Raw genomic sequence first — 26,171 nt, 5'->3', positions numbered from 1 at the left:
TGGACAAGACTCATTTTGGATTGAATTTTGATAAGGTAGGTTGGTTTTAAGGTTTAAATGATGTAGGATTGATTTTTAGTTTAGGGGTGAGGTGAAAAAATTCTAAAGATGAGTTAATGGTTCGTGGGCCTTGAGTGGGTTTAAGGTGTTTGTGGATTTGGAGATGGAACGATGAAGGTTGGATGAAGGGGAAGGCATCCCAAGTCTCACATTTTATTTTTTTGATTTTTTTTTAAATCATTGATTTAATCAAAATGCCACGTGTTGGCGAATCGGGCTTTCGGGCCCATTGGGGAATTTATCGATTTTTGTATGCGAGCGCGAAGCGACGATGTTGAACAGCTATGGGATGGGTCACTACCCTTTTTGCGGGTCCTCGAGACCACGGGGTGGTCTTAGGAGCATTGATTTAACCGAAGTTACCACTTTTGATGTTTTGGGCCTTAAGGGCCCGTTGGCCCCTTTTGTTGGGAAATCGGTATTTTGCATGGAGCAGGGTAGATGGGAGTGTGCCGAACCCTTTTGGTGGACCTACTAACCCATTGAGAGGTGTTAGCGGCTTGGGTTTTGGCAAAAAATATCATTTTCGATGATTCGGGCCATTGAGGCCCGTTGGTCAATTTTATTGAAACATTATTGTTTTTGGGCCCTTTCGAGTTAGGGCCCGTTCAAATTGAGGTGTCTACAGCTGGCATCCCCGTCAAACTGAAATGCAGCCACCGGTACCCACTGGTCTCTCGGACACTGCATGGTAATCAAAATATCTCTAGTCCTCAAAACCCACTCATCGATCACAGCCGGGTCGGAAGAACCTCCAAACCTTGGTGGACATAGTCGCTGGAAGTTCTGTAGCAACATCCCCGGATCTATCTGTGATTGGGGTGGGGGAGTTCTTGCGGCCCTCAATAGTACAACTTGTGGCCGAGGCCCTTGAGGTGGCTCTGGGGTTGGAATAGGGTCATCCTCTTGTGATGAAGCCTGGCACTCCCTCAATTCAGTCATTTCTATGGCTAGTCTAAACTGTGACTTTAGCATCTCCTCTCTAAATTTATTCTGCGACTCAGCCATCTGTCTCATAAATGACATTAGTTGTGTTATTGGATCGGGGGTCTGATCCGATGCATGTCCCACCTCTACTGAACTTTGGCCTCTCCTTCGACCTCTATCTCTGTCTTATCCGCTCATCTCATTTCTGTTAATCAACAACAATGCATTTATTATCATAAGGCTAAGGTCATTCTTATGGAAGACTTAATCGGTATCTTAAGCAGGGATTTAGTAATGAACACCATTTTCATTATTAACAGAACGAACCTAGAATTCTATCTTATCCTTACTAGGCTCTATAGACTCTAGACACGGAAGAGCTCGTAATCTCGATACGGAACTACTAACTAGCTTTGATACCAAGTTGTCACGCCCAAAAAACTCAACTCGAATCCTCATGATTCCCAAGTTGAATCCCGAGGCATGATATAAAACCCATATCATGATAATCAATTCTTAAACGTAAACGGCAAATAATATAACTATATGTCATACCTGATCATTGCTCAACAGAACAGATACGTATCCTCAAACATTAAAACACTTGACATATATACATAAAACGGTAATGACATAATATGGTGTTCATAATTACATAACAAAAACGATAACTAAAGACTTAAACCTAACTCTAGTTTAAGCCTCATTACTAGTAATACCTATGCTCCACTCTTGGAAGCTTGGACTGATTATCTATAAGGCCCTAGCACTGAACCTCCTCGGAAGGATCACCTAAACCAAGTGCGCCTAAAATTTGTGATGTTGTAGGGGTGAGTAACAAGGGAGTTACCCAATAGGGGAATCTTACAGTTCTAAATAATAGTATCCTATATGCAGTTTAAACATTCTAGATATTCATAAATCAGGCATATTTGATATTCAACACAATTGAAAATAATTGAATATCGATGTCTTAAAACTTAGTAAGAAATTGAAACACTTAAAAATTTGAAGAAATAATTGTTCTTAATATAACATCAAATAATATAATACTATAATAGAGAGTTGAGGGTCACGACTGATGTGAACATCTCAGTCAAAATACGATTATTCCAATACTTCACCAGTGTGGAACCCCACCATTAGTTCCTGATTCTATAGCCAGCCTCTATCATAATTTGGGTAACTATTTTCCGGCTCAGGTTGGCCGTTGACCAAGGCCTTAAGAAACGGGACAAATCAAGTAGGTCATTCTTTCTTGACTACCCTAGACTATTAATGATCATTAACTAGCCATCTTCATCTATGCCAATCTGGCTTGATGTGATCCTCGATATTCTCTATCAATCATACAACTATCTACATCTTGTTCTCTATTAAAGATAGAAAAGAAATTTCGGGATTCCTGTTGTGATGTTGTGTTCTTATGCATCCCATAATACATAAGAACTCAAATAACGCAACTGTTATCCTAGAATAACACATCATTCTAGAAATGTCATAACATGTTATTCTTTATAGGTTTTCACAATCTCTTTAATAAATCACTAAAATACTACATATAAGTATTTTTTTTCTTTTCAAAACGTAATGAAAGTAAAACATACACGTATTTTAAATACCCAGTCCACTCTTAAATGTATAGTCTCATCTCTCTTTTCTTTTTATTTCTTTCGTGTCTAACACAGTCTATGACTGAAGCATCACTTCATTTTTTCTCTCATTTTCGTGTCTTATACGGCATACGCCGAAGTATCTTACTAACTGGGTATTTTAAAAGCACGACATTCAATTGAGAACTCATTCTCATATTTATTTTAATAAATTACTTTTTTACCCAATTTTTTAATTAGAAACATTTCTTGGAAATTCATTACTAAAATGATTAAAGTAAATGTCTACCAGTTTAACTTATTCAAAAATCATGTATGTTATAAGAAAAATGTGAACAAAATATATGTATTGTGTATAAAAATGACAACTTATATAGTTGCATATTTTTTTTTGACAAGTACAAAATATGTATAAAATACGTATAAAGTACGTATAAAGTACGTATAAAATAATAAATATTTTGAGTATTCAATTAAAGTATACATAGTAAAATATTAGATAAAAATAACAACTTTCATAGTTATTGTATTTTATATTTAACACGTATAACGTACGTATAAAGTAACTATTTTTTTATATTTATCTAGCATACATGTTGTCAATTCAATACAAAAATAGCAACTTTCATAGTTGTTGTATTTTGTTTTTAGCATGTATAATTACGTATAAAACATGTATAAATCAACTACAAGTATGTAATAATTCTTTTTAAACAAAACAACAACTATTAGCATGCTTTAAACTCATAAAAAAAATAATATCAATATGTATAAAGTATATGTATGTTGTTAAAGAAATTTACAAAACAACTTTAGCTTTAAAATTACTAAATCAGAATTGTTTTAAAAATAAAATAAATTCTATTTTTTTACAACTATAAAATCAGCAATATATATTTTTTTAAATTACTAAAACTATTATAAAGAGTTGTAAGGGCCTACCTTCTTTTTTATTTTCTCTTTCTTTTCCTTTCCTTTTTTTCTTTCTCTTCCTTCTTTCTTTTTTCTTCTTTGTTTGTGTAAAAAGTGAAAAAACAAACAAAAATAAGCTAATATCATATTTGATATTTTCAAAAATAATATCTAGGTATTTTAAATATCTAGATATTACAAAAATTCTAATTCTTTTAGAATTTCTTAAACATATCTTAGTCAATTTGACTTAGTCAAAGTTATTTGACTAGTCAACAATAATTGACTTGACTTGAGTCAACAATAGTTGACTTGACTTAGTCAATAATAGTTAACTTGACTTGAGTCAACAATGGTTGACTTGGTATATATATATATATATGTATATATTTTAAACATTACAAAACTTGTTCATTTCTTAATCATATTTTGGATCTCCACAAATATTTGATTCTTGAGGGATTTTTTGTAGGATTTTAAGTGTACAGTTGAATACGATGTCACTCATTTCTTAGTTCACGAGAGTAAGGCAAGAGTAAGATAGAAGCAAGTACCAACTCTGAGAATTGTCACCATTGATAAGAGCGCTTCAAGATGGAAAGGAGCTGATATTCTTGTTTTCAACATTGCACATTGGTGGTCTCATTACAAAACAAAAGCTGGGTGAGTATCGTTCTTGAACTATTCTACGTAAAAGCTTCTTTAGTACATTATTTTTCTCATGTACATTCTTGTTTGAAGCTTTGTAGTAGCAAAATGACAAATTAAGTTTCTTCAAAGTAATTCCATGAATCTTAGTCAATTTAGTAAATTTAATGTTAAAGCTAAAATGGGTTTGGTTTACATTAGATGTTTAAATAATGTACCTCCAACTTAGACTTTCAATCCTTGCATACTAGAAAATATATAGGTTTTGAATGGTGTATTGTATGGTAGTTCAGAAATTCCCATTTTTGAGGAATTTCGATTAGAAATCGAGATACCCACTTCAAAAACAGTGAATAGAAATCGAGACGCCCATTTCTGATTGGATCTGCTACACTTTGATCCATCTGCATGTCTTGGACTTCCAAATATATAGATAAGATAGTGTAAATGTAATTTATTATCTATAGAAATTAGGGGTTATGATCATTCAAAATTTTTTGTAGGAGATCTCCTTTATGTGACCATTGGAATGGCTCTCTCATGTGTATGGGATTGGCATATGACTCATAGGTTTTTGCTGCCAGTACCTTAGATATTATCTTGAAAAAAAAAGTATGAGATAAGATCCTTGTACATGTAAATGAATCTGGCTACCTACGTGGTTGAGGTGCTTGAGGAGCCTAGCTAGGCAAGCGAATGCATTTTATTTATGGCTTTTGAGAGCTCCTTCCTTCATAAAACTGTGTTAGTATTTGTTATTAGATTATTTGGCTACAGCAGCAGTTTTAGTATTATACTTGAGAATATTTGTTATATATCCTATGGAATGTATAGTTTTCATATGTGATGGTCAAGAATATTCATTAAATAGTGTTATTTTATTTCTTTAGATCTTAAGTGCATTGATTTTAATGAAAGATGCTGGTATCATTCATTGTGATCTAAAGCTAGAAAACATTATGTTAAATACAAGGTGAGGTACTTGTTATGATCACTTCGGATAGTAAATTTTGTAGGATATGTATTTTTTTTTCATGCTTTAAATGTGGTATTTTGGGATTTCTATACTGTCTGTCAAGAAGAAATTTGAGATTTAAACAATACTCAAGTTTATGAAACAATCTATTTTAACTACTCTTTTGTGGTTCATTAGGCATATGCTCATGATAGTTGACAATGAGGTTCATATGATCATGATAGGTGATTATTTTTTTTTCTCATAGATTTGGTAACACCCCTGGTTTCAAGAGAGGGCTTCAATCTCCTTCAGCATGGAAGTCCCTACCTTGGTTTATGACTTCTTTTCTGCCTGGTCCAAGAGTTGATACAGACATAACAATAAAGGTATTACAATTTTTTACTGTTTGTTTATTTCACCAATTTTAAGAAATGAGTTTAATGGATTTCAGGAAAGGAGGACTCATGTACAAATTCTTGTATTAGTTGCCATATCTAAGCATATTAGTTTTCCAGATTGCACTAAAACCATTACTTACCAAAACACCAATAATACCTTATTCTCCTGTCCTTTTTCACCTCACAAAACCACCCCTTAATGTCTTTGTTTATTTTTCACTTCTCAACCCACTCCTTATATACAAGGAGAAAAACATATTCTTGTATAACTTGAACTCATCCAAACTAATCTAATCCTCGCTTATCTTAAGCTAGTTAATATGAGTAGAACCAATCCTAATCTGTGGGACTTGGTCCCACTTAGGATGTGAGTTTGACAGAGTTTTCCCTTTCAATAGACTTTATGGTCTGGGAGATTCATGTATGGTTGATTAATAAGATCTGACATGATGCTTGCTCCATTGTTGAAAACAAAAGCATATCTTCCTTTGAATTAGGTTGGTACTAACAAGGAAAACAGATCCACTTCAAGAGTTGACTTCAACAGACCGACAAATAGCTGCAAACAATTAGAGCAGAGCACTAGATGGGGTTTCTGTTTTCACTTTTGTAGTGTGTTTATTTTTTTGGTAATGAAATTTTGAGGTGGTGGTAGTAGTGGGAAAGTAAATATACATGGATGATCTTTGGAAGGCTTCAATAATGATGTATGTATATCTTTTTGTAAAAAGACTATCTTTTTCTGATTTGGAAAAATACACTTATATATCATGGTCTTCAAGTGTGGGCATCCTAAAAAATTAGGAACTAAACTCTTTTTTTTATTTAATGTGCAAAGTTTAGATGTATATTACTTGCTGATTGTGTGTTATAAAATGCATCTCGACTTTTTTAATGGTCAACCAACTCGACTGATTGTTTTGTTAATGGTGGGAGATTTGTTTCTTGAGAGGTACTAAAGAAAGAAATTATCTTCCTCATTTACAATTGACAAAAGACTTCACTTATCAACGAATGCATACATCTCTAATTCCAATTTCCACTAACGCAGATTCACCTCTATGGCAGCAAATGTGTTTACATGTTTTTTCTGTGACCACTAACTCTTATTTTCTTAAGTTCACGAGGAATAGAGATCGGTTGGCTACATATGAAGTGTTTTAAGTGCTATTGATAAATTAACAATATGAGCTTTTTTTAATACACCGGCGTTAAGTTTCCTTTTATTTTCCCTAGTGGTTAAGCTTGGATCAAACCTATGATCGTGGTTGCAGTGCAGAACACGAACCAATTGAGGTATGGGTTATGCCCAAAGTAAACCATTTTTTGCTGTATTTTTTGTTAGCTTTATGCTCTCTACTAGGCGCCCAGTGTTCATGGACTCATGGTGCCTTCCTCACTTCACTAACTCTCTATGGGAACATGCTTGACAAGGGTCTACTTTCTAATTGACTCCAAAAGTTCACCTTCAATCAAGCTTCTGGGACATGAATACAGGTGGGCTGAATGAACTGATTAGATATGCCAACCAAAGAGATTGCTTTTTCAATTTGAAAAAAAAAATGTGAGCCATACTTCAAAATTGGTGAAGCTACTGTTGCTATGCAGATAAAAAGTGGAATTATTATTCCAATTTTTTAGTTTATAAAAGAGTTTCATCTCAGCTGAATTGACATTGCAAAGCTTGTTAACATAGACATTTGATCATGCTTCACTAATGATATCCACTTAATCTTATATACTTATTGTATTTGATATCTTCCCTTGCTGATTTTAGGAATTGCTACAAATGTTTGGCTTACCATATATCATTGCACCTATGTAAGTAGAAGCTCAATGTGCATACATGGAACTAGCAAATTTTGTAGATGGTCTTATGACTGATGACTCAGATGTGTTCTTGTTTTGGGCACATAATTTTTTGTAAATTTTGTTTTTTTTAAATTTTACATGTATTCATTTTTTTCTTTTTTCCTTTTTTTAAATTTATGGGATGTTCTTGAAGACTGACATGCAAATTTGGGGCATGCATCGATACTCTTGTTAAGTGAATCATACCATGTATAGATTTTATTTTTTTTTAGCGAATTTAGGTTTTTTTTTTTCGGGTGAGTGTGAGCATGACATCAAACTGGTCACAATGTTAGATTTTCAATACAAATTGATTTTTTGACTCCAAATATGTACTAGGTAAGTTCTCTATTGTTCAAAAACTGGATTAAATTCGAAAGATTTTACCTAAACCTTTTCACACATTTTCCTCTTTGTATTGAGAGCCACTTAAATTATTTTACTTTTAATTTTTTAGCATTGAGAGAAAAAGTATAGGAACATTGAGAAAGTTATACTAAACTACTTTTTACTTAATTTGGGTCTAAGTTTTATAATAAAACTACATGAACCGTAAAACTCCCGAAGATACCAAGGACTGAATAGTAGAACTCCAAAAATCCTAATAGATCTCCCGAAAATACCAAATAAAAATACAATTATAGTACATAAACCAATATTTGGGGAAAAAATTGGGAATGTCACACAACTTAGAGATTAATCGGTTAACTCTCTAGGTCTGGTTTTTTGTTTAGATTGCAAATAGAAATACAACAATTTGTTCAAATTATCTAGAACACCAGGAAGGCACCAATAACTACAATCCTGTCCAGGTGAAGTGATGCCTTTCCCCTATTTTCTTCCATATATAGATGAGTGACCATTTATCCTAAATTCTGACAAACTAGTTACATTCAACAATGTTAGAAGAGTTTTCATTTGCTTTATGACCTCTGCAATTATATTCTTCTCGGGGTATTTTGTATATGAAGTATCATTAAGGGGTCGAATGCTCGCTTTGCAGTGTCCACCAGTATGGCGCCCTGCCGAATGCTAACACAAAACCCCATGTCAAAACTCGAGGTACTAGGTGGCACTTCAAAATTTCGGTATGGTCTCCTCTATTTATGTTAGCATTCCAAGACGTTCAACCTGCACCTGATAAACGACATACAATCATGCATATATACATATAAAATATAATACTAGCGGAAGCCTATATACGTTTAATAACGTACGATAAATCAGAGTGCGGAAGAAGAAAATTATATACAAGATTATACAGATACTCCTCACTCTAACATAATTCCTAACGCTCAAAACAAAAATCTATATTACTCTTAGACGAATCGACACCACTAGGGGTAATAACCCCAATACTCACCAAGTGACAGACTCTGACTATTTATCTGACTTACCAGATGATTCTCACTCATGTTCTACACCTGCCTCGCTAAGCTCCAGATCTGAAACTAAAAAAAATGGAGAAGAAAAGGGTGAGTAACAATGGTTACCTAGTAGGAAATCAAACAATTTCTACCAATAACCCCTCCTAGCATGAACGAATAAGCATACTAAATCATTTTAACAATATAAAATTTTATAAAATAAACTACGATTAATTGGTATATATAACTAGGGATGAGCAACTAAACATTTTAAAATTGACATTACATCAATCAATAGTACTCACTATAACATTTTCTTTATGTACAAATCTAATTGATCAAATGGAAACATTAAACATGCATTTCATTTTATATATCAAAGTAAGCCAACAAATACATAATACATATGGTGGAGTATTGGAATTAAAGAGTTGGGATTCACGATTGGATCGCTCCCAGTCGGGACATGATGTTACAATTTTTCTCTGACTTTTAGTTCCTGATTTTGTGACCGGTCACTATACTTACCACGCTTGGTTGACCATTTATCTGGCTCAGGCTGGCCGTTTAACGTGACCGTAAGCAATGGGTCTCTTTTCGATGTGTCAGAATGTTTGAATACTATAGATTGTTAGTGATCACTGACCAATCATCTTCGTCTATGCTTATCAGGCGTACATGTGATTCCCAAATATACAAACCATTCGTATACGACCACCTTTACATTACAAGTTCACTGGTAAAGATAGAGAGGAATAACCCAAATTTCAGTTGTGACTCCACTCTCATATGCGTCCCATACCACGTATAAGATTGGTGGTCCCTACAGTTCATCCCAGGATAGTATACTACTCCGGATGATATGACGTACTATCCCTTCAGGCATTCACAGACTCTTTAACAGCTCACAAAATAGCTACATATATATATATATATATATATATATATATATATATATATATATATATATATAATATATATATATATATATATATATATTATTTTCATTTGAAAACAAAAGAGAAATTAACAATACAAGGTTGAGAATGGATATCCAGTTTCCTACCATGCAAGTGTGGCCACCCGGCCTAAAATAAATAACATAACGGAAAGGTAAACAGCGCCTCGCGCTAACAGAAATTTAAATAAATATGCAACTAACAATATTATCTCTGGATATCTGTTCACCAACCTACACACAACACAACAACGTAAAATACAGACATCACCCCTCGGGTGTGACTCTGACATTTTACCGTTTCATACCATTTTTCCCTTTTTTCTATTTTTACAATTTTCAATCTCTTCAATAAAATATCCAATTTCTAATATTCATCAACTCAATATGAGTTCATTGAATATTAAATCACATTTTTCAACTAAAGAATTTATTTTTATCAATAATATTGAAAAGAATACAATTTTTTTTAATCAAAACGAGGTCCGAGTAGTGCAAAAGACCCAATTGATGGAAATAACCCATTAAAATACCTTACCCACGTATAATTTGTTAAAAATATAATTAAACATATCAAACATGCAATTTCTGACGTGAATTTTTAAATAAGAAAAGAATTCTATATTTTGAAAATACATCAAAATTTTTTTGATAAAATCCTAAATGCAATTTTCACAATCTACGATTACTAATAAAAATTGAAAGTTCCTTACTATCTCTAGGCGAAAGGATCAAAGTGTGTGCATGGAAATCGAGGCAATCGATACGAAAATCGAGAAGGATCAAATTTTGAAGTGACTGATTTTCGAAATTGACCCAGTAATTTCGAAGATTTCGATGAGGTCGTCCTTTTTCCCTTCTGTGGCGGAGGACAATTTGACCCCGAAACGAATGAAATTCGAGGTCGAAGTTACGAAATCTCCGTATAAAAATGCGATTGATTTTTGACTATACGGGGTGAAAAAGATGAGAAAACGGAAGGAATTTGGGTGGGTTATGTAGAGAATGAAGCTGCGGACATTTCTCCTTTTTGCGTCGGAAGACGGTTTGACCCCAAAACGGATGAAATTCGATGTCAAAGTTTCAAATTTTCTGTATTTAAATACGGTTGATTTTTGACGATATTGGATGAAAAAGAAAGTAAAATGGAAAGGGGTTGGGGTGGGTTTTGTAGATGTCGAGACTGTAGATTTTTTTCTCTTCTGCGACGATCGTCGAAAGTGGACCGTTTGCGAGGAATCTGAGGTGGAAGATCGAAAGAAATCGAAGAAAATTCGTTATTTCGCTGGCTGTTTTGGACGAGTTGGAGAAGACGAATAATTTTTAAAAAATTAAAAATTTTATTTATATAAAATTTTGGACGAATTTGATATTTTGCCAATTGTTTTGATCGACGATAATTTGACCATCTAGACTCCAAAACTGACAAATGAATACTCTATTTCGCCTAATTTTTCATTCTGGATCTAATGGTGTAGTCAATTTCTATAAATTATATCTCTAACAAAAATTTACATTTTTTTACCAGAGGTGATCCCTAAAATTAACGTCATTTCATTTTTGATGATAATTCGACTTTCTAGTCTCCAAAAATGACAAATAAATAGTCCATCTTTAATAAATTTTCGTTACGAATCCAATGATTTAATCTAATCTTAATCATTCTTACTCTAACACAAATTTACTATTTTGGCCTGGTTCGACTCAGTAATCGAGGATTTTGCAACTATTATACTTGGACTCGCATTTGAGTATGCTTACAGGCTAAAGTATGTTTTTCGATTATTTTGAATCTAATGGTGAGGTCAGATTCTATGAAAAATGATCAGAACCATCCTAAAATTTTACCCCTAAGTCTTACTTTCAAGATTTTCTTAAAATTCCACTATTTATTTTTCTCGAGATACGAATTGAAAATTCAGGGTTTTACAACAAGAATTCTAGAGACTTCCCCTATTAAACAAGTACACATCACTGAGCAATGTAAAAAATGAAAGATTGAAAAATTCTTTGATTAACCTAAGATAATTAAATATTTACCGAAAATGGGAAGGTGAAGAACTTCGATAGAAAACTTGGGTCTTCCCAGGAGTTATATGTTTATCAACCCATGATGCCCAAGTCATCAGAGCTCTTCTGAAAGGTATCGAAACATCAAGATCAACGAGGATGAACTTGGTCTCCTTCTTGGTAGTAGTTCACACTGTTATGAGAACAACACAAGTTAAGACCTGGTCCAAGTGGTTATAAAGTAAATAAAAGCGAAAGGTTGACGATTGTGCCGTATATCCTTGTAAGTCGTAACGCCATACAAAGTATTCCCTTTGCATATTCTATTCCTACAAGTTGAAGGGACAAGTTCATAATGAATTATGTGGAAACCAAACCTCAAATACAAGTCTTCAAATATCATAGTGCGGGAATAATCTCCCCACCTTATAAACAAGAAGTTTTTGATTCTTATTGGTTTAGGTTACATTCTCAAGTATTCATCATTTAGATTAGGAAACCTATTCCTTCGTGATTTACCATACAATTCACCATTCAAAACCTATATATTTTCTAAGTATGCAATGATTGAAAGTCTAACTTGGAGGTACATTATTTAAACATCTAATGTAAACCAAACCCATTTTAGCTTCAACATTAAATTTACTAAATTGACTAAGATTCATGGAATTGCCTTGAAGAAACTTAGTTTGATTGAATCATTTTGCTACTACAAAGCTTTAAACAAGAATGTGCATGAGAAAAATAGTGTACTAGAAAAGCTTTTACGTAGAATAGTTCAAGAACAATACTCACCCAGCTTTTGTTTTGTAATGAGATCACCAATGTGCAATGTTGAAAACAAGAATATCAGCTCCTTTCCATCTTGAAGCACTTTTATCTATGGTGTCAATTCTCAGAGTTGGTACTTGCTTCTGTCTTACTCTTGCCTTACTCTCGTGAACTAAGAAATGAGTGACATTGTATTCAACTGTGCACTTAAAATCCTGCAAAAAACCCCTCGAGAATCAAATATTTGTGGAGATCCAAAATACAATTAAGAAATGAACAAGTTTTCACAGAACTACCAAAAATTTGAAACTGTAACTTCCCTTTTCTTTAGTGATCTTTCGACCATGGGACTCATAAACGTACTTCGGATCCTTGATGGGTCCTCTCAATAAACACAATATGGATTCCCATTAGTTCCTGTTAATTGAATCACCAACAAAAACTAGTCTCTTCCCTCTAATCAATTCCATCATTTTTTATGCATTAAACCTATAATACACCCAAATTCCAACTCATCAAAATTTTTCTCTTGTAATTTTTCAAACTGAATCAAAGTTAAAGAACAAGGATAACATGCAAACTTCAAAATTTCACATCTACATGAGATTCAATCAATATAATATTTCCAAGATTAAGTAACAAAGATAACAAAGAATCAAGTGAGGTAGGAAAACATGCAAACTTCACAATTTCACATCTACATGAGATTTAATAAAATTAATATTTATAAGATTAAGTAAATAAAATAAATAAATAAAAATACTATACACCTTCAGCTTATGCTATTTTTCTTGGCCTCCCAAACTGTGACATCTTTAAGAGCCTCTTGGGCATCAATTTCTCGAACAATTTAAAGCCCTCATCAACCAAACCCCTTTGTTTATCAATTGTTACAAGTTGCCATTCTCCAGGTTTCCATCTTCTTTGTCACCATGGCTAGAACAATAGTGGGAGGCATTTAATGTAAAACCGCCACTGATGTTGTTGTTTAGGTGGCGCTTCACTAAATTGCCGAAAATAAAAGCCTCTAAAAACTCGTCGTCACAATAAGACAATAGAGAATGAGAGAGGAGGCGAGAGAGAGAGAGAGAGGTAGTTGTAGCTAGAGAGTGAGAGCGAGAGAGAATGAAAGATTGAGAGAGAGGGTTTCAGTGAGAGAGAGAGGGTTCGACAGAACTCTCTGTCTGAGGCAGCAATAGGGTTTAAGCGAGAGAGGCAGTGAGAGTGAGTCACAGAGTGAGAGAGAGAGTGAGAGAGAATGAGAGAGTGAGAGCGAGAGCGTGTGAGAAGAGAGAGAGCGAGAGAGACTTCGAAGAGAGATCGAAGTTTGGAGAAAGAGTTCGAAGAGAACTCTCTGTTTTGTTGTGTGGGGTTTAAAGAAAAGAGGGACTCTTTAATAATATGAATATATTTTGAGAGATGGCGTTGTAATATATGTATAAGTTTATATTCCGCCAAGATTAAATTGCGTCCGTCAGATCGTGTTATATCGAACGGGTCATATAAGTTTGCCAAACCGTTGGGCAAAGCGTGAGATAACGAACGGGACCCTTATATGAAAGTGGATATGATTGGACCTCCTATCACACATCTTAATGTGAAAGTGGATATGATTCATAAATGCTTTTTCACTTTAGGATGTGCAATGCGAGGTTAAATCTTGAGGTCACTGCAATATTATCCGACATGAAATTGATATTTGAACCCATGATGTAAAATGAATTATGTGAAAAGTACATGATCCCGGCAATGTAAAGTGCAAAGTCAAAGTACGCCAAGGATTGAAAATGAGGTCATTTAGGTAAATTGATTTAGTCTCTCACAGACGATTTGGAGCAAGGAGCAAAAATGTAACAAGTTTAAAAATAGAAAGTCTCTCAAATATTTAATTAGTCTAGAAGAACTCTTTGTATGTCTAAATCACTTATTTTTTCCCACTTAAAAATGGTGGAAAGAGACTGAGACGACCTTTGCTGAGAACAAATCGCTCTCTCTCTCTCTGGTTCTTAGGGTTTCGTGTTCTTCCATCTGAAAGCAAAAAAAAAAAAAAAAAACTCTGGTTTTTATGGCTGTTGAAGGGGCATTTCTTTCTGCTACTCTTCAGGTAGCTTTCGACAGATTAGCTACCCCAATAATTAAAGAGATTGGATCTCTGTTAGGGGTTCAAAAGGATCTGAAAAAACTTTCCAGAACTCTTTACAAGATCCAAGCCGTTCTCAGCGATGCAGAGCAGAAGCAGATCAGTAACGCTTCTGTCCAAGAATGGTTGACTGATCTTAAAGATGTAGCTTACGACATCGAAGTGTTATTTGATGAAGTCGACTTCCAAGCTCATCGATTCAAACAGGAGAATCAGGTATCCAATTTTCTCCCAAAATTTGTATCCGATTTCGGGTTCGCTTCTGAAATAAAGAAGATCAATGGGAAACTAGATGATATTGCGAAAGAAAAAGATGAGCTTGAGTTGAAGGAGGGGGTTGGATCGAGATTTATTGAAACGAGACAGTTACCAGTGAACACGAGTTCATTGATTGACGAAAAACGAGTTTTCGGGCGGAAGGATGATAGAGACAAGATCGTGGAATTGTTAGTATCTGATGATTGTAGTAGAAATTCTGAATTTTCTGTAATTCCCATAGTGGGTATGGGAGGATTGGGGAAGACGACCCTTGCTCAAATGGTTTACAATCATGAAAGGGTAGAGAAGCATTTTTCTGAGCTAAGAATGTGGATTTGTGTGTCCATCAATTTCGATTTAGAAGGGATTACAAAATTGATTATTGAGTCCGCCACAGGGACGCCTTGTAATCTTACTGGGTTTAATGTACTTCAAAAAACACTTCAGGATGCTCTGAGAGGGAAGAGATTTCTTCTTGTCTTAGATGATGTATGGAATGTAAAGAAGCAAGAATGGGAGGTTGTAAGTCAACCCTTCAAGGCTGGGGCGAAAGGAAGTAAAATTATGGTTACTACTCGAATTGTAGAAGTTTCGAAGACCATGGACACGACACCATATCTTTTAGAGTGTTTATCAGAAAAAGATTGTTGGTTATTGTTCAAACAAAGAGCATTTGTGGATGGGAATTCAGATGCGTATCCGAACTTGGTGGCGATTGGTAAGGAAATTCTCAAGAAATGCCAAGGTTTGCCTTTGGCAGCAAAGACGCTCGGGGGTCTGTTAAACGGTAAGGTTGACAAGCACGAGTGGGATATGATCTTAAAAAGTGATATATGGGAAGTTGATGAAAATGAAATTTTACCAGCTCTAAGATTGAGTTATAATCATCTTCCGGCACATCTTAGGCCATGCTTTGCCTATTGCGCGATATTTCCCAAAGATTATGAGTTTGAAAAGGAAAATTTGGTCCTGATGTGGATTGCAGCAGGTTTTGTTGATTCTAAGGGAAAGAAAACCATGGAAGATATAGGTCGTGAATATTTCAATGATTTGTTATGGAGGTCCTTCTTTCAGTATTCTAAGATCGGCGAGAAACGGTTTGTTATGCATGACTTGATTCATGATTTGGCGCAAGTTGTTTCAGGGGATGCATGTTTTACAATGGAGGGTGATAATTCACGCACTATCTCAGAGAGGACCAGGCATGCATCGTTTCTTCTTCACAAATTCAAGTCAAACACATCTGAGACTTTTCCCCCATCAAGGAGTCGCACATTTCTTCTACTATCTGGTAATTCTACTCATGAGATCCCTACTTTGCAAGTTGCTCTTGATTATATTGTAAGGTTAAAATGCTTACGCACATTGGATTTGAGTCATGTTGCTGTGACCGAATTACCTGATACAATTGGTAATTTGAAATATCTGAGGTACCTTAACCTCTCTCGAACTGACATCAAGAGGTTACCTGAGTCTACTAGTTGCCTATACAATTTACAAACACTAATTCTCATGAATTGCAACAAGCTTCTTGAATTACCCAGAGAATCGAGGAACCTAGTTAACTTGCGACATCTCGATTTAGTTGGATGTTGGCGTCTTGTTTCTATGCCACATGGTGTTGGGAGATTAACTTGTCTGCAAACATTGAATAGATTTGTTACGAGCAGAGAGAATGGGTGTGGTATAGAAGAGTTGAAGGACATGTTGTATATTCGAGGTGCCCTTCAGATTGAAAGGCTGGAAGATGTCATCGATGTTACGAAAGCAGGGGAGGCAAATTTAAAGAACAAACAACTTCTGCATAAGCTGAGCTTGGAATGGAGTAGCAGGCTTTGTTCACCGGATGTAATTGATGAGATGGTACTTGAAGGTCTCCAACCCTACACAAACCTCAAAGAACTAAAGATTGTTTCTTATCACGGTGACAAGTTCCCAAATTGGGTAGGAGATTCAGCATTTTCACGTATTGTGAACATCGAACTCTTACATTGTAACCGTTGCCAAATCCTCCCACCTCTAGGGCAGCTACCAATACTCAAAGATCTTACCATTGATTCAATGAATGGTTTGGAGTATGTTGGTCGTGAGTTTTCTGGTGATGGAAATGTCAGGGGATTTCCATCATTGGAATCACTAAAATTCGAAGAAATGAAAGATTTGAAGGGATGGAATGAGGTGGAGGATGGGGAATTTCCTTGCCTTGATAAGCTTACCATCGTGAAGTGCCCAAAAATGGCTACCCTCCCAAAATTTCCATCTCTTTCCGATTTAGTTCTCAATGAATGCCATGAGATGATATTAAGCTCGGTGCCTTATCTTACATCTCTTACCTCCTTGAAGATTTGTAACTTCGGAAGACTAGCATCCCTACCCGAAGGCTTGCTGCATCCTCTACACTTACTGCAAGAATTGAGAATTCAGCACTGTTATCGACTCACAGAATTGCAAAGGGAGGTGGGCTTACAAAACCTCGTGTCTCTTCGTCATTTGGACATTTTATGCTGTCCCAAACTGACATCCTTCCAGGAAAATGTACTACCCACCAAACTTAGAAATTTTTCTATCAGTGTGTGCGGTAATCTCAAGTCACTACCGAATGAGCTACATGAGTTATCCTCCCTTGAAAAATTAGACATTTACAAGTGCCCGCAACTTGTTTCCTTCCCCGATAATGGTCTCCCAACTGGACTTAAAAGTCTAAAAATATCAGCATGTGTGAATCTATGCTCTCTACCTGTGGGGCTGCAAGGCCTTACTTCTCTTAAAGACTTGCGAATTGAATCCTGCCATAAACTAGAATCCCTACCAGACGGGGGTTTGCCTGCCCAACTTCGTTCTCTACAAATCCGTAAATGTGAATTGCTAGAGAAACGGTGCCAACAAGGAGGGGAGGATTGGTCAAAGATTTCCCATATTCCTGAATTATCGATTGATCAATTTTGAGTCAAATTCTCAATTGAAGGTCGCCTGTGCTAAAAACTTAAGAAGATAAGCATGTTTAGGTACTGAAGTTGAAGAGTTAAAACCTCAGTCAGTTTTCTAATTTTCTTTCTTTGATCAATTTATGAGATGAGTAATAATTTGGGATGGTTTTTCAGGTGCATCGCCCATAGTTCTTCAATTGACTTGTGTGATCTAGTAATTCCTGTTTGCTGCACTCACTTCTTGTCCAATGGCATGTATAATGTGACACTTTCAGAAGAATACAATGTTTACTAATTGCGGGAGAAAATAAAGACGAGAGAAGATGATCTTCCGTCTTTTTTCTACACGTGATACTTCATTGGGTGGGTGGTTTGAGCAATTTCTCCTCAGATCTGCAATTCAACATATCATCTCTATATAACAGATTCCTGTTTTGGGCTCTTTTTAATGGACCTAATGGTGGATACTATCAAGTAAGTTCTTCCATGAGTGGAAATATGGTATTATTTTCCTACGTTGTACTATAATTTTGAATTGATTGAGAGGTTTGTCGTTCATCTAAGTGTGATGTGCATGGTCTAACAACAGTGACTATGCCTAAGTAACACTGGTTCGATGTCCTTCGATATATATATATATATGGGTTGGGATCCATTGATTCATGAAGAATGACTTGTGGAAAAAACATATGATCCCAGCTGTGTAAACATGAAATCCAACAGTTGATATTCATCCTCGAATTAAGTATCATTGCAATTTGTGTTACTTGGATACGTATAAATCCCAAACATTGAATTTCATGTTTACCTGTTGAGATCACGTGTTCTCTCATGAGTCATTCTTCGTGAGTCACTGGAGCCCGACCCTATTAGATATATGTATGTATCACCATCTCCTTCTACGCCTTAATCCTAAATATTGGGGTCCACGATATGAAATCCCATATTTTGAATTTAACTATTTCTCGGGTCATGTCTTTAGTTAAGACATGCCTCTCTATATCTTTTCTTATTACTGCGTTGTGCATAATTTTCAGTTTTTATCATCTTTTCTGAGCCTTAGATTTTATAACTTTATTTCACAGTGGTGGCATCATTGTTCTTTGTTGTATATGCCTAAACCATTGACTTTCCTTTATCTTATCTCCTACTGAAGTTATTATCAAAAACCCCATTGAAGTACTCATTCTGAATTTGTATTTTATAGTCTTAACACTCATATATCTCAACCATTGAAGATTCATTTCTTTCTTGATCGACCGTTATTCAATTCCATAAAGCATAGATTGTCTTGTATCTTGTATTGTACACATTAATTTTTGCATGATGACCTCCAAGTGTTTTTCCATTTTATCCATCTAACACTAATTCTTATGTCACGTATTTACCAATCTCTCAAACTAAATAATGCCCCTAATATAATTACTGTCAAGCATTAATTCTTATGTCACATATTTACCAATTTCTCATACTAGATAAAGACCCTAATTTAATTACCACAATTATCATTACTCCTGTTACAAGACCATCATTTAGTTATTTTATGAATTTATTTACATTTTTTATGTTATATAATATTAAATAACATGTTAAAGTACATTATTGATAATTATAAAATGTTAGTGGTATAGAAACTTACCTCAAATCTTATCCTAAAGTTTTGGGTGAGGTGATCAGATCCATTGAACCATAATACAATGAATAGAGAGAAAACAATACCTGATGAACAACAAATAGTTGATCAGGGATTGTCGATAATTAGATTCTCTGAAGCAATATGTTGTATATTGCTACAACATATTTTCTATCTTTCATTGTGTCAACCATTAGGGTTTTTAGAGTACATCTATATTTTAATTTGTAGTTTTTTTCCTTCAAGTGTAATGGTTCCTAATTGCTTTTAATGGTCATGGTACCTTGTATTTGAAGTTTTTCAAATTTTGTAATTGCCTTTTGTAATGACATCTTTTCTCTCTTAGTGTCAACACTCTGCTGCTTGTTTTTTTAATTTTTATTTTTATTAGCTTATATCATCTAGTAGGCATGTTATATGCCTTAGCATTAATATAAATGACGTATCAAAGGTATATTATTGACTCCATTGGGGCCATAATTGAATCCGCCTCCCCCCATTTTTAGACCTATTTAGGCATGAGGAATAGGTTTTCTTCCTATGTTTGGCTTTCTAGAAAATTTCTCAAAGGCTAATAAAGATGTGTTACTTGGTTTGTCTTGCCAACAACGGTGCTATCACCAAATTCAGCAAAATCCACTAAATTAGGTATCGGTTGATTAAATTGGCAAATCTATAAATTTATCAGCGAGTTGCCAATCAATCAGCCCCTCCTCCCTGTAATGACCTGAAAATTCAACTCTTATCTCAAGAAAAAATTTGAAGTTATGACCTTGTAAATCTTGAGTTTATACTATGGTTTAGAAGTATATCTTAACGTACAAATTTTTGAGAAAATCTGACTTCACCAATAGATTCAAAATGTTAAAATATATATATATATATAATCAGAGGTCAAATGTAAAAGTTGTCAAATCTTCGAATTTTGTGTCAAATTTATACCCAAAAGGGGAAAAGGTTTTTAGAACTAGAATTTGGGAAATTTGATCACACCATTGGGTTTGTATCAAAAAATTATCCAAAATGGAATATAAGTTTGCGAAAATCGGAGCTCAGAACATAGAATTTTTAAAGAAAATAACATAAATTTGCAAATGACTTTTACGCCCTTAGGTCTCTATAAATACAAAAGTTAGAGAAAATTTATAAGATTTTAATGTCTTTTTTGGATGAAAACCTTAACCCTAGCTTCGCTAGAGTTAGAAACTCTTATTCGAAGACTGTAGAGTGGGATTTAAGGCTCAATGAAAGAGAAAAGCTTTGTCTCGTCAAAGACTTCACATTGATCTAAGAAAAAATGTGTTATGGTTGAAGAGGAACTTTCGATGTTAGAAAAAAGTGATCATTTGGAGTCGATCAATTTTAGAAGACCCAATGAAAATAGGATTTGTTCCCTTCTACTCTTTAGTTGCGAAATTTTTTGTAGAAAATTATTTTAAATCTATGAATTCAATTGTGATTTCAATTTAGGGTCGTTTCCTTAAAAAATCATGCATGATTACATGATTAGTTGGTTTCACTTCATAGATCTTGTTTTAAATTGTTAGATCATGTGTTGAAAATAACATTTTCTACACTTAGCCAAATTTTCACATCTTTAACTATTTTATTTTTAATTGTGTTCCGAGTCTTAATACTCAACTAAGACTATCATATGGAATTGGTTAATACCTTAGGATCATAAATATTTTAAAAAGAAATGTATCTTGGTAGTTACTTAGAGCAATAGATGTTTTATCGATAGATTGATGGATGGATAAGAGAATTTATATTCTCAACTGATTAATGGGACAGTGCTACGAAACTTTTGTAATGGTTATGTCACATTATACATGATAGATAAATAGATGGATGGATATTTCACGTTCCTATAATCACGTGTGATTTGATTGATGGATGTAATTGGAGGGTATTACCATACATTTGTTTGTATTTTTTATATAAAAAAATTTATATATATGTATACAAATAAAATTATTTTTGTTTATCAGAAAAGGGTCGTAGAAAATCTAAAAAGAGTGAAGTGTTGTTATATTTTTGAAAGCGACTAGTCAATCTAGGATAACAATTGATGTCTTTCCCTTTTTAGTAGTATGGGATACCTTAGAGAATAATATAATTCATGAGATCCAACAATTTCTCCTCTTCTTTCCTAAGGAATATTTGTGTGTAAAGACGTTCTTTGTGTAGTATAGAGATAATTGAGGTTTACATGTATTGTCTCTTAATAAGCTTAGACGTAAGGAGTTCGCTTTTGGGCTAGTTTGTAGTTGTCAAATGAATTACCAACGTAATTGGGTCAAATGTTTGAACCTTGGTCAACGGCCAATTCTGAATCGGATAAATGGTTACCCAATTGTGGTAGCAACAAACTGTCACAAAATCAGATGAAAACGGTGAGATTCCACACTAGATGTTAAGTATTGGTATATTGACTTTCCATAGCCGAGGTGATTATATCGGCGTATTCCTCAACCATCTTATCAATTATATCGTTGTGTTTGTATTATGTATCTTATTATTATATGTTGATAGATAGATGTTTATACTTTGAAAGTATTTTAGAACTGTTAACGATATATTTTATAGAATTGATATATTGATATTATTTGAATCGTTTAATTATTTTTGTTAGTCTTTATTCAAATGCTATGTTATATCAAAACTTACATAATTTAAATTTTAGTACGTTTATTCGTTGCAGGGTGTAACTATTCTTAGAACGATAAACATCTTGCTGAGTAACTCACATTACTCATCCGACCATTCACATTTTCAAATCATATAGTTTTAAAAGAGCCAGTCATTGAGGAGGAGATTTATGAAGAGACACCGGGGTTTGAGTATGTGAAGGAGTATCCGCCTCCGTCAGTTTGAGTAGTATTAAAGTTTAGTAGTTGTTTATTTTTATGTTTCAGCTTGAGACACTTATGTTAGGGCATTGTGTGTTGATTTAAAGTCGGTATTGACACATAGTTGAGTCTTTTGTTTCAGTCAGTGAAATTTATTATGTTGAGATTTGAAGATTCTGGGTCATGGTTTGAATATAATTAGTTTTCTCACTTTGTTAGTTTATTGGTAATAAATTTGTGACACATGATTTGTTGTCTATTATTATATGTTATCATGGGATAGGTTGATTATCATACTTAGAGATCTAACAGAGGAATCCTTGGGATTTGTGTTAGATATTTTTGGGGGGTGACACTTCCTCCTTACCTCTTCAATCTCAAGATTTTATCTTCTTCAAACTTAAAGTCTCAAGAACAAGATAGGGTTGTTAGGGAGGTCAAAGTTGATGGGTTTTTGGGAATCATTTGTATAACTTCCAAAATTTTTTTGAATTATTAAACTAGAGTGCACCCTTAACTTAATAATTGCCAAATCTGAACTTGGTTGCTTTAGTTATCAATCTCTAGCTTTAAACTTGTACCTTGGTAGCCATGCATTCCATTGAAAGTTACTCTTTGGACTCTTATCAGTCATTTCCTAAAGTTTATATATATTCTTGTTGTTAAGTCTAGTCCTACATTAAACACAAATTGCCTTGTCTCTCTCCTTTAAAGCTCTTGGGCATTTTCACTCATTGTCAATCATGTTGACAAATCATTTATCCCAAAAGATCGATTTGATTGGGAAGGTACAATTATAAATATAAAGAAAAACAATGAATATAAAGAGAGTCAGAGGTCGACCTGTGGCATGATATGTGAGAACATGACACTTGACATCGGAGGCGGATAACACTCCCCTTCATCCATTAGGGTGAAAAATTCCTTCAAGGAGACTCGAACTTATGACCTATACGATCTAGTGCTCTGATACCATGTAGAAGCCCATGAGCCTAATTCATCCTCACAACACTAGCTTGTAAGGTGAGAATTGTTCTAGATTTATATATAACCCAAAGGTATGATATCCAGGCAATGTATAGGACTGTTGCTCAACTAATTTATATATCCATGTACTTTGGCCAAATCCGGCTCACACGTGAGAGGTTGTGTTGAGTTTAGTCTCGTATCAGATACAAATTGTCTTGTCTCTCTCCTTATACGCTCCTGGTCCTCTTCAGTCATTGCTAAATTGGATTTGAGTTCGGATTTGAGTTCGACCCCAAATTTATCACTTGCTTGGCACCTTGAGTTGGACAACTAGGGTCTCGTTGGTTTCAACACTCAAGTATCCTCATTAGAGCTTTTGTTTTTTAGTAAGTGGCATCCACATGCACATCAGATGCATTTTAGGAAAAAAAGTTTTTAAAAAAAGGTAATTTAATTTTGCCCCTCCACAATTTAGTTAAATATTTGCGATAGGTTTGTGTTTTTAAACTCATGATCTACACCCTAGGCCACAGTCTTCACTCAGAGATTAACAGAAAATGACCTAACTATCCTCATATTTAATTTCTAGCCTGACCACACAACCCAAATAAGAAAAGAAAAATCTCTTCTTCTTAGTACGATTTGATTCATTATTTGTTTTTCCTTTGTTATTTTAAATCAATGAAAAGTAAGTACGTAAATTCTAGATGGCATCTAACACAGGACTGGCGTTTCTCTCAGGCCCAAAATTCAGTTTTTGGTGTTCTAGTTAACTGCAAAATAAATCATTGATTAATTGAACTTTGAGGTCAACCCAGCCGGGGCTTGTTGGAACTACCAAAAATCACAGGTGCCTGTCGATTCCGATTTTCAAGAATTGAATGAAAAAAATTATTTCAAAATCATTTTATATATATATATATATATATATATATATAGGGGGGCGTTCAAGGGCCAACTTTTTGGCAAAACATTTTTCAAAACATGGGTTAGAGGTTTTGGAATGGGCTGATTTTTGGTGAGGATGATCTTTACGGTGAGGAGATCATCATCACCAAAAATCAGCCCATTCCAAAACTTCTAACCCCATCAAAAACAGTTTACAAAAAATGGACGGTCCACGATTTTTCAGCTTGTAAACATGGGTTAGAAGTTTTGGAATGGTCTGATTTTTGGTGAGGATGATCTACTCATCGTAAAGATCATCCTCACCAAAAATCAACCCATTCCAAAACCTCTAACTCATGTTTTGAAAAATGTTTTGCCATTGATCGCTACCCATATATATATATATATATAAAATAACATATTATTTGTCAAGTATCAACTTAATAATAATTTATTCCACTAAAAATATGATTTAATAACCTTTAATTTTCAAAAATTAAAATCTGTCTCTTTTACAAGTAATAAATTTAAAAAGAAATGACCCATTTTAAGCTCAAATACTTAGTTTATATGAAATTTGAAGAACTTTATATCATATATGTTAATTTTAAATATAGGGTAACCTTCAATCATATATAATGTAAAGATAATGATGAAATAAATCGGTTCTTGGTACCCATTGGATAGAACCAAATGGTTTCGGTTTCTATTGGTTTGATTCCATATTAGACCCGACTCTAATCAGTTCCAATAAAAAGAGAATCGGAACCGAGATTTTCGATTTCGGTTCTATGTAAATGGGTACCCATTGACACCCCTAGTTTTATCCATGAGGTTGAAGATGATGTGTTTTTATTATTTTGTATTGTGATCTCATAAAAGATGATGGTTAGAGCGGAAATGTACTCATGAATTTAAAAAGAAAGGAGTATTCAAATATTCACCAAAACATGGAGGGCTATGATCTAAATTTTTTGTTCTCCCCAATAGCTGTGTTAGGACTACAAAAAATCAACTTAATTGATAATTTATAGTGATTGATTTAATCATATTTTGTAATGGACTCCCGGACAAATTCACTTGAATTGTTTTTAAAAAAACTAAAATCAAATTCCTAGAAAATCACAATCAATATGATTTTTGGTGTGGGTCCTTGAAAAATAATTTTCGAACCAAAAAAAAAAAAAAGTGAAAAGTTGATCATGCATGATGTCATTGAGCCGGAAATAGTTGTCACATTTGAATTTTTGGTGACTAAGATATACCCTTGCACATTTTGGTGAATCTTTTACATACCCAATGTTTTCAAACTAAAGAGATGCCGGCATAGTTGTTCTACTAAACTAAATGACCTAAATGCCTTATGTTCAATCTCTAGCTAAAAAATACTTGATTTTTCTCTAAAAATGAATCATCTTCAAAAAGGGCGGAGTTGGGATTTTCTTGTAGTAGGGGAAAACTATAGTTGTCCGATAAAGTTAAAGAATATGAAGATAAGTGGTTTTGAGGAAAAAATTCATGGGTCTTTGTTAGAAGTTGTAGAAAAAAACATATAGATACGTGCTTTTTATTTTCAAAGATCACTTTTACAAAGGTTTGGAGTTGTCACCATTTATATTTGTAAAAGGGTGTGAATGGTCACCCGGGATAAATTTTTAGAAAAAAATATCACTTTTGGCATTTAGTGACTCTCGTGCGGATAAGATACTGATTAACTTAAGATTGAGGTAAGCGGTCCGATTAGAGAGAGGGGAAGGTGTTAGACACCCTTCTTTCTCCATCAAATGATGGTTACCTCAAAATAACTCGGTTGAAAGCGCCCTCGATCCGCGGGGTGGGCGGATCCGCTTTTGACCCTTGAGGTTTGGGAGTCGCCACCTAGTTGTTAAGGTCTAGGAATCAAACTGACTCTAAAAAAGGCAAACTAATCTAAGAAAGAGAAAAAGAGTCCGGGAATCACGTTACGGGGTTGGAAGGTGTTAGGCACTAACCCCGCCCGGCCAAAGTCGGTCTCTACTAACATCCCAAATA

At 34.3% G+C, this 26,171-nt stretch overlaps 1 protein-coding gene and 1 pseudogene across 2 annotated transcripts in view; one reads left to right on the top strand and one right to left on the bottom strand.

The window, feature by feature from the left end:
* Positions 1–24,172, top strand: part of LOC147388205 (putative disease resistance protein RGA3) — a 48,278-nt gene extending 24,106 nt beyond the window's left edge. The window contains exons 1-3 of one of the 2 annotated variants that reach the window (XM_086421397.1): positions 14,453–17,876; positions 17,973–18,272; positions 22,136–22,981. In XM_086421397.1, coding sequence (XP_086277523.1) covers positions 14,539–17,817 — 3,279 coding nt within the window. In that variant the 5' untranslated portion in view covers positions 14,453–14,538 and the 3' untranslated portion in view covers positions 17,818–17,876; positions 17,973–18,272; positions 22,136–22,981. Of the gene's footprint in view, positions 1–14,452; positions 17,877–17,972; positions 18,273–22,135 lie in introns of those variants that run through there. The other variant, XR_015171398.1, reaches the window with a different exon arrangement.
* LOC147388206 (protein trichome birefringence-like 6) lies at positions 11,729–13,286 on the bottom strand (annotated as a pseudogene).
* Positions 24,173–26,171: the final 1,999 nt, after the last annotated feature.

Source organism: Akebia trifoliata, chromosome 13 (assembly GCF_017979445.1).
Source record: "Akebia trifoliata isolate Shusen 1 chromosome 13, ASM1797944v1, whole genome shotgun sequence".
Taxonomy (NCBI): domain Eukaryota; kingdom Viridiplantae; phylum Streptophyta; class Magnoliopsida; order Ranunculales; family Lardizabalaceae; genus Akebia; species Akebia trifoliata.
This window is presented reverse-complemented; position numbering and strand designations above follow the sequence as displayed.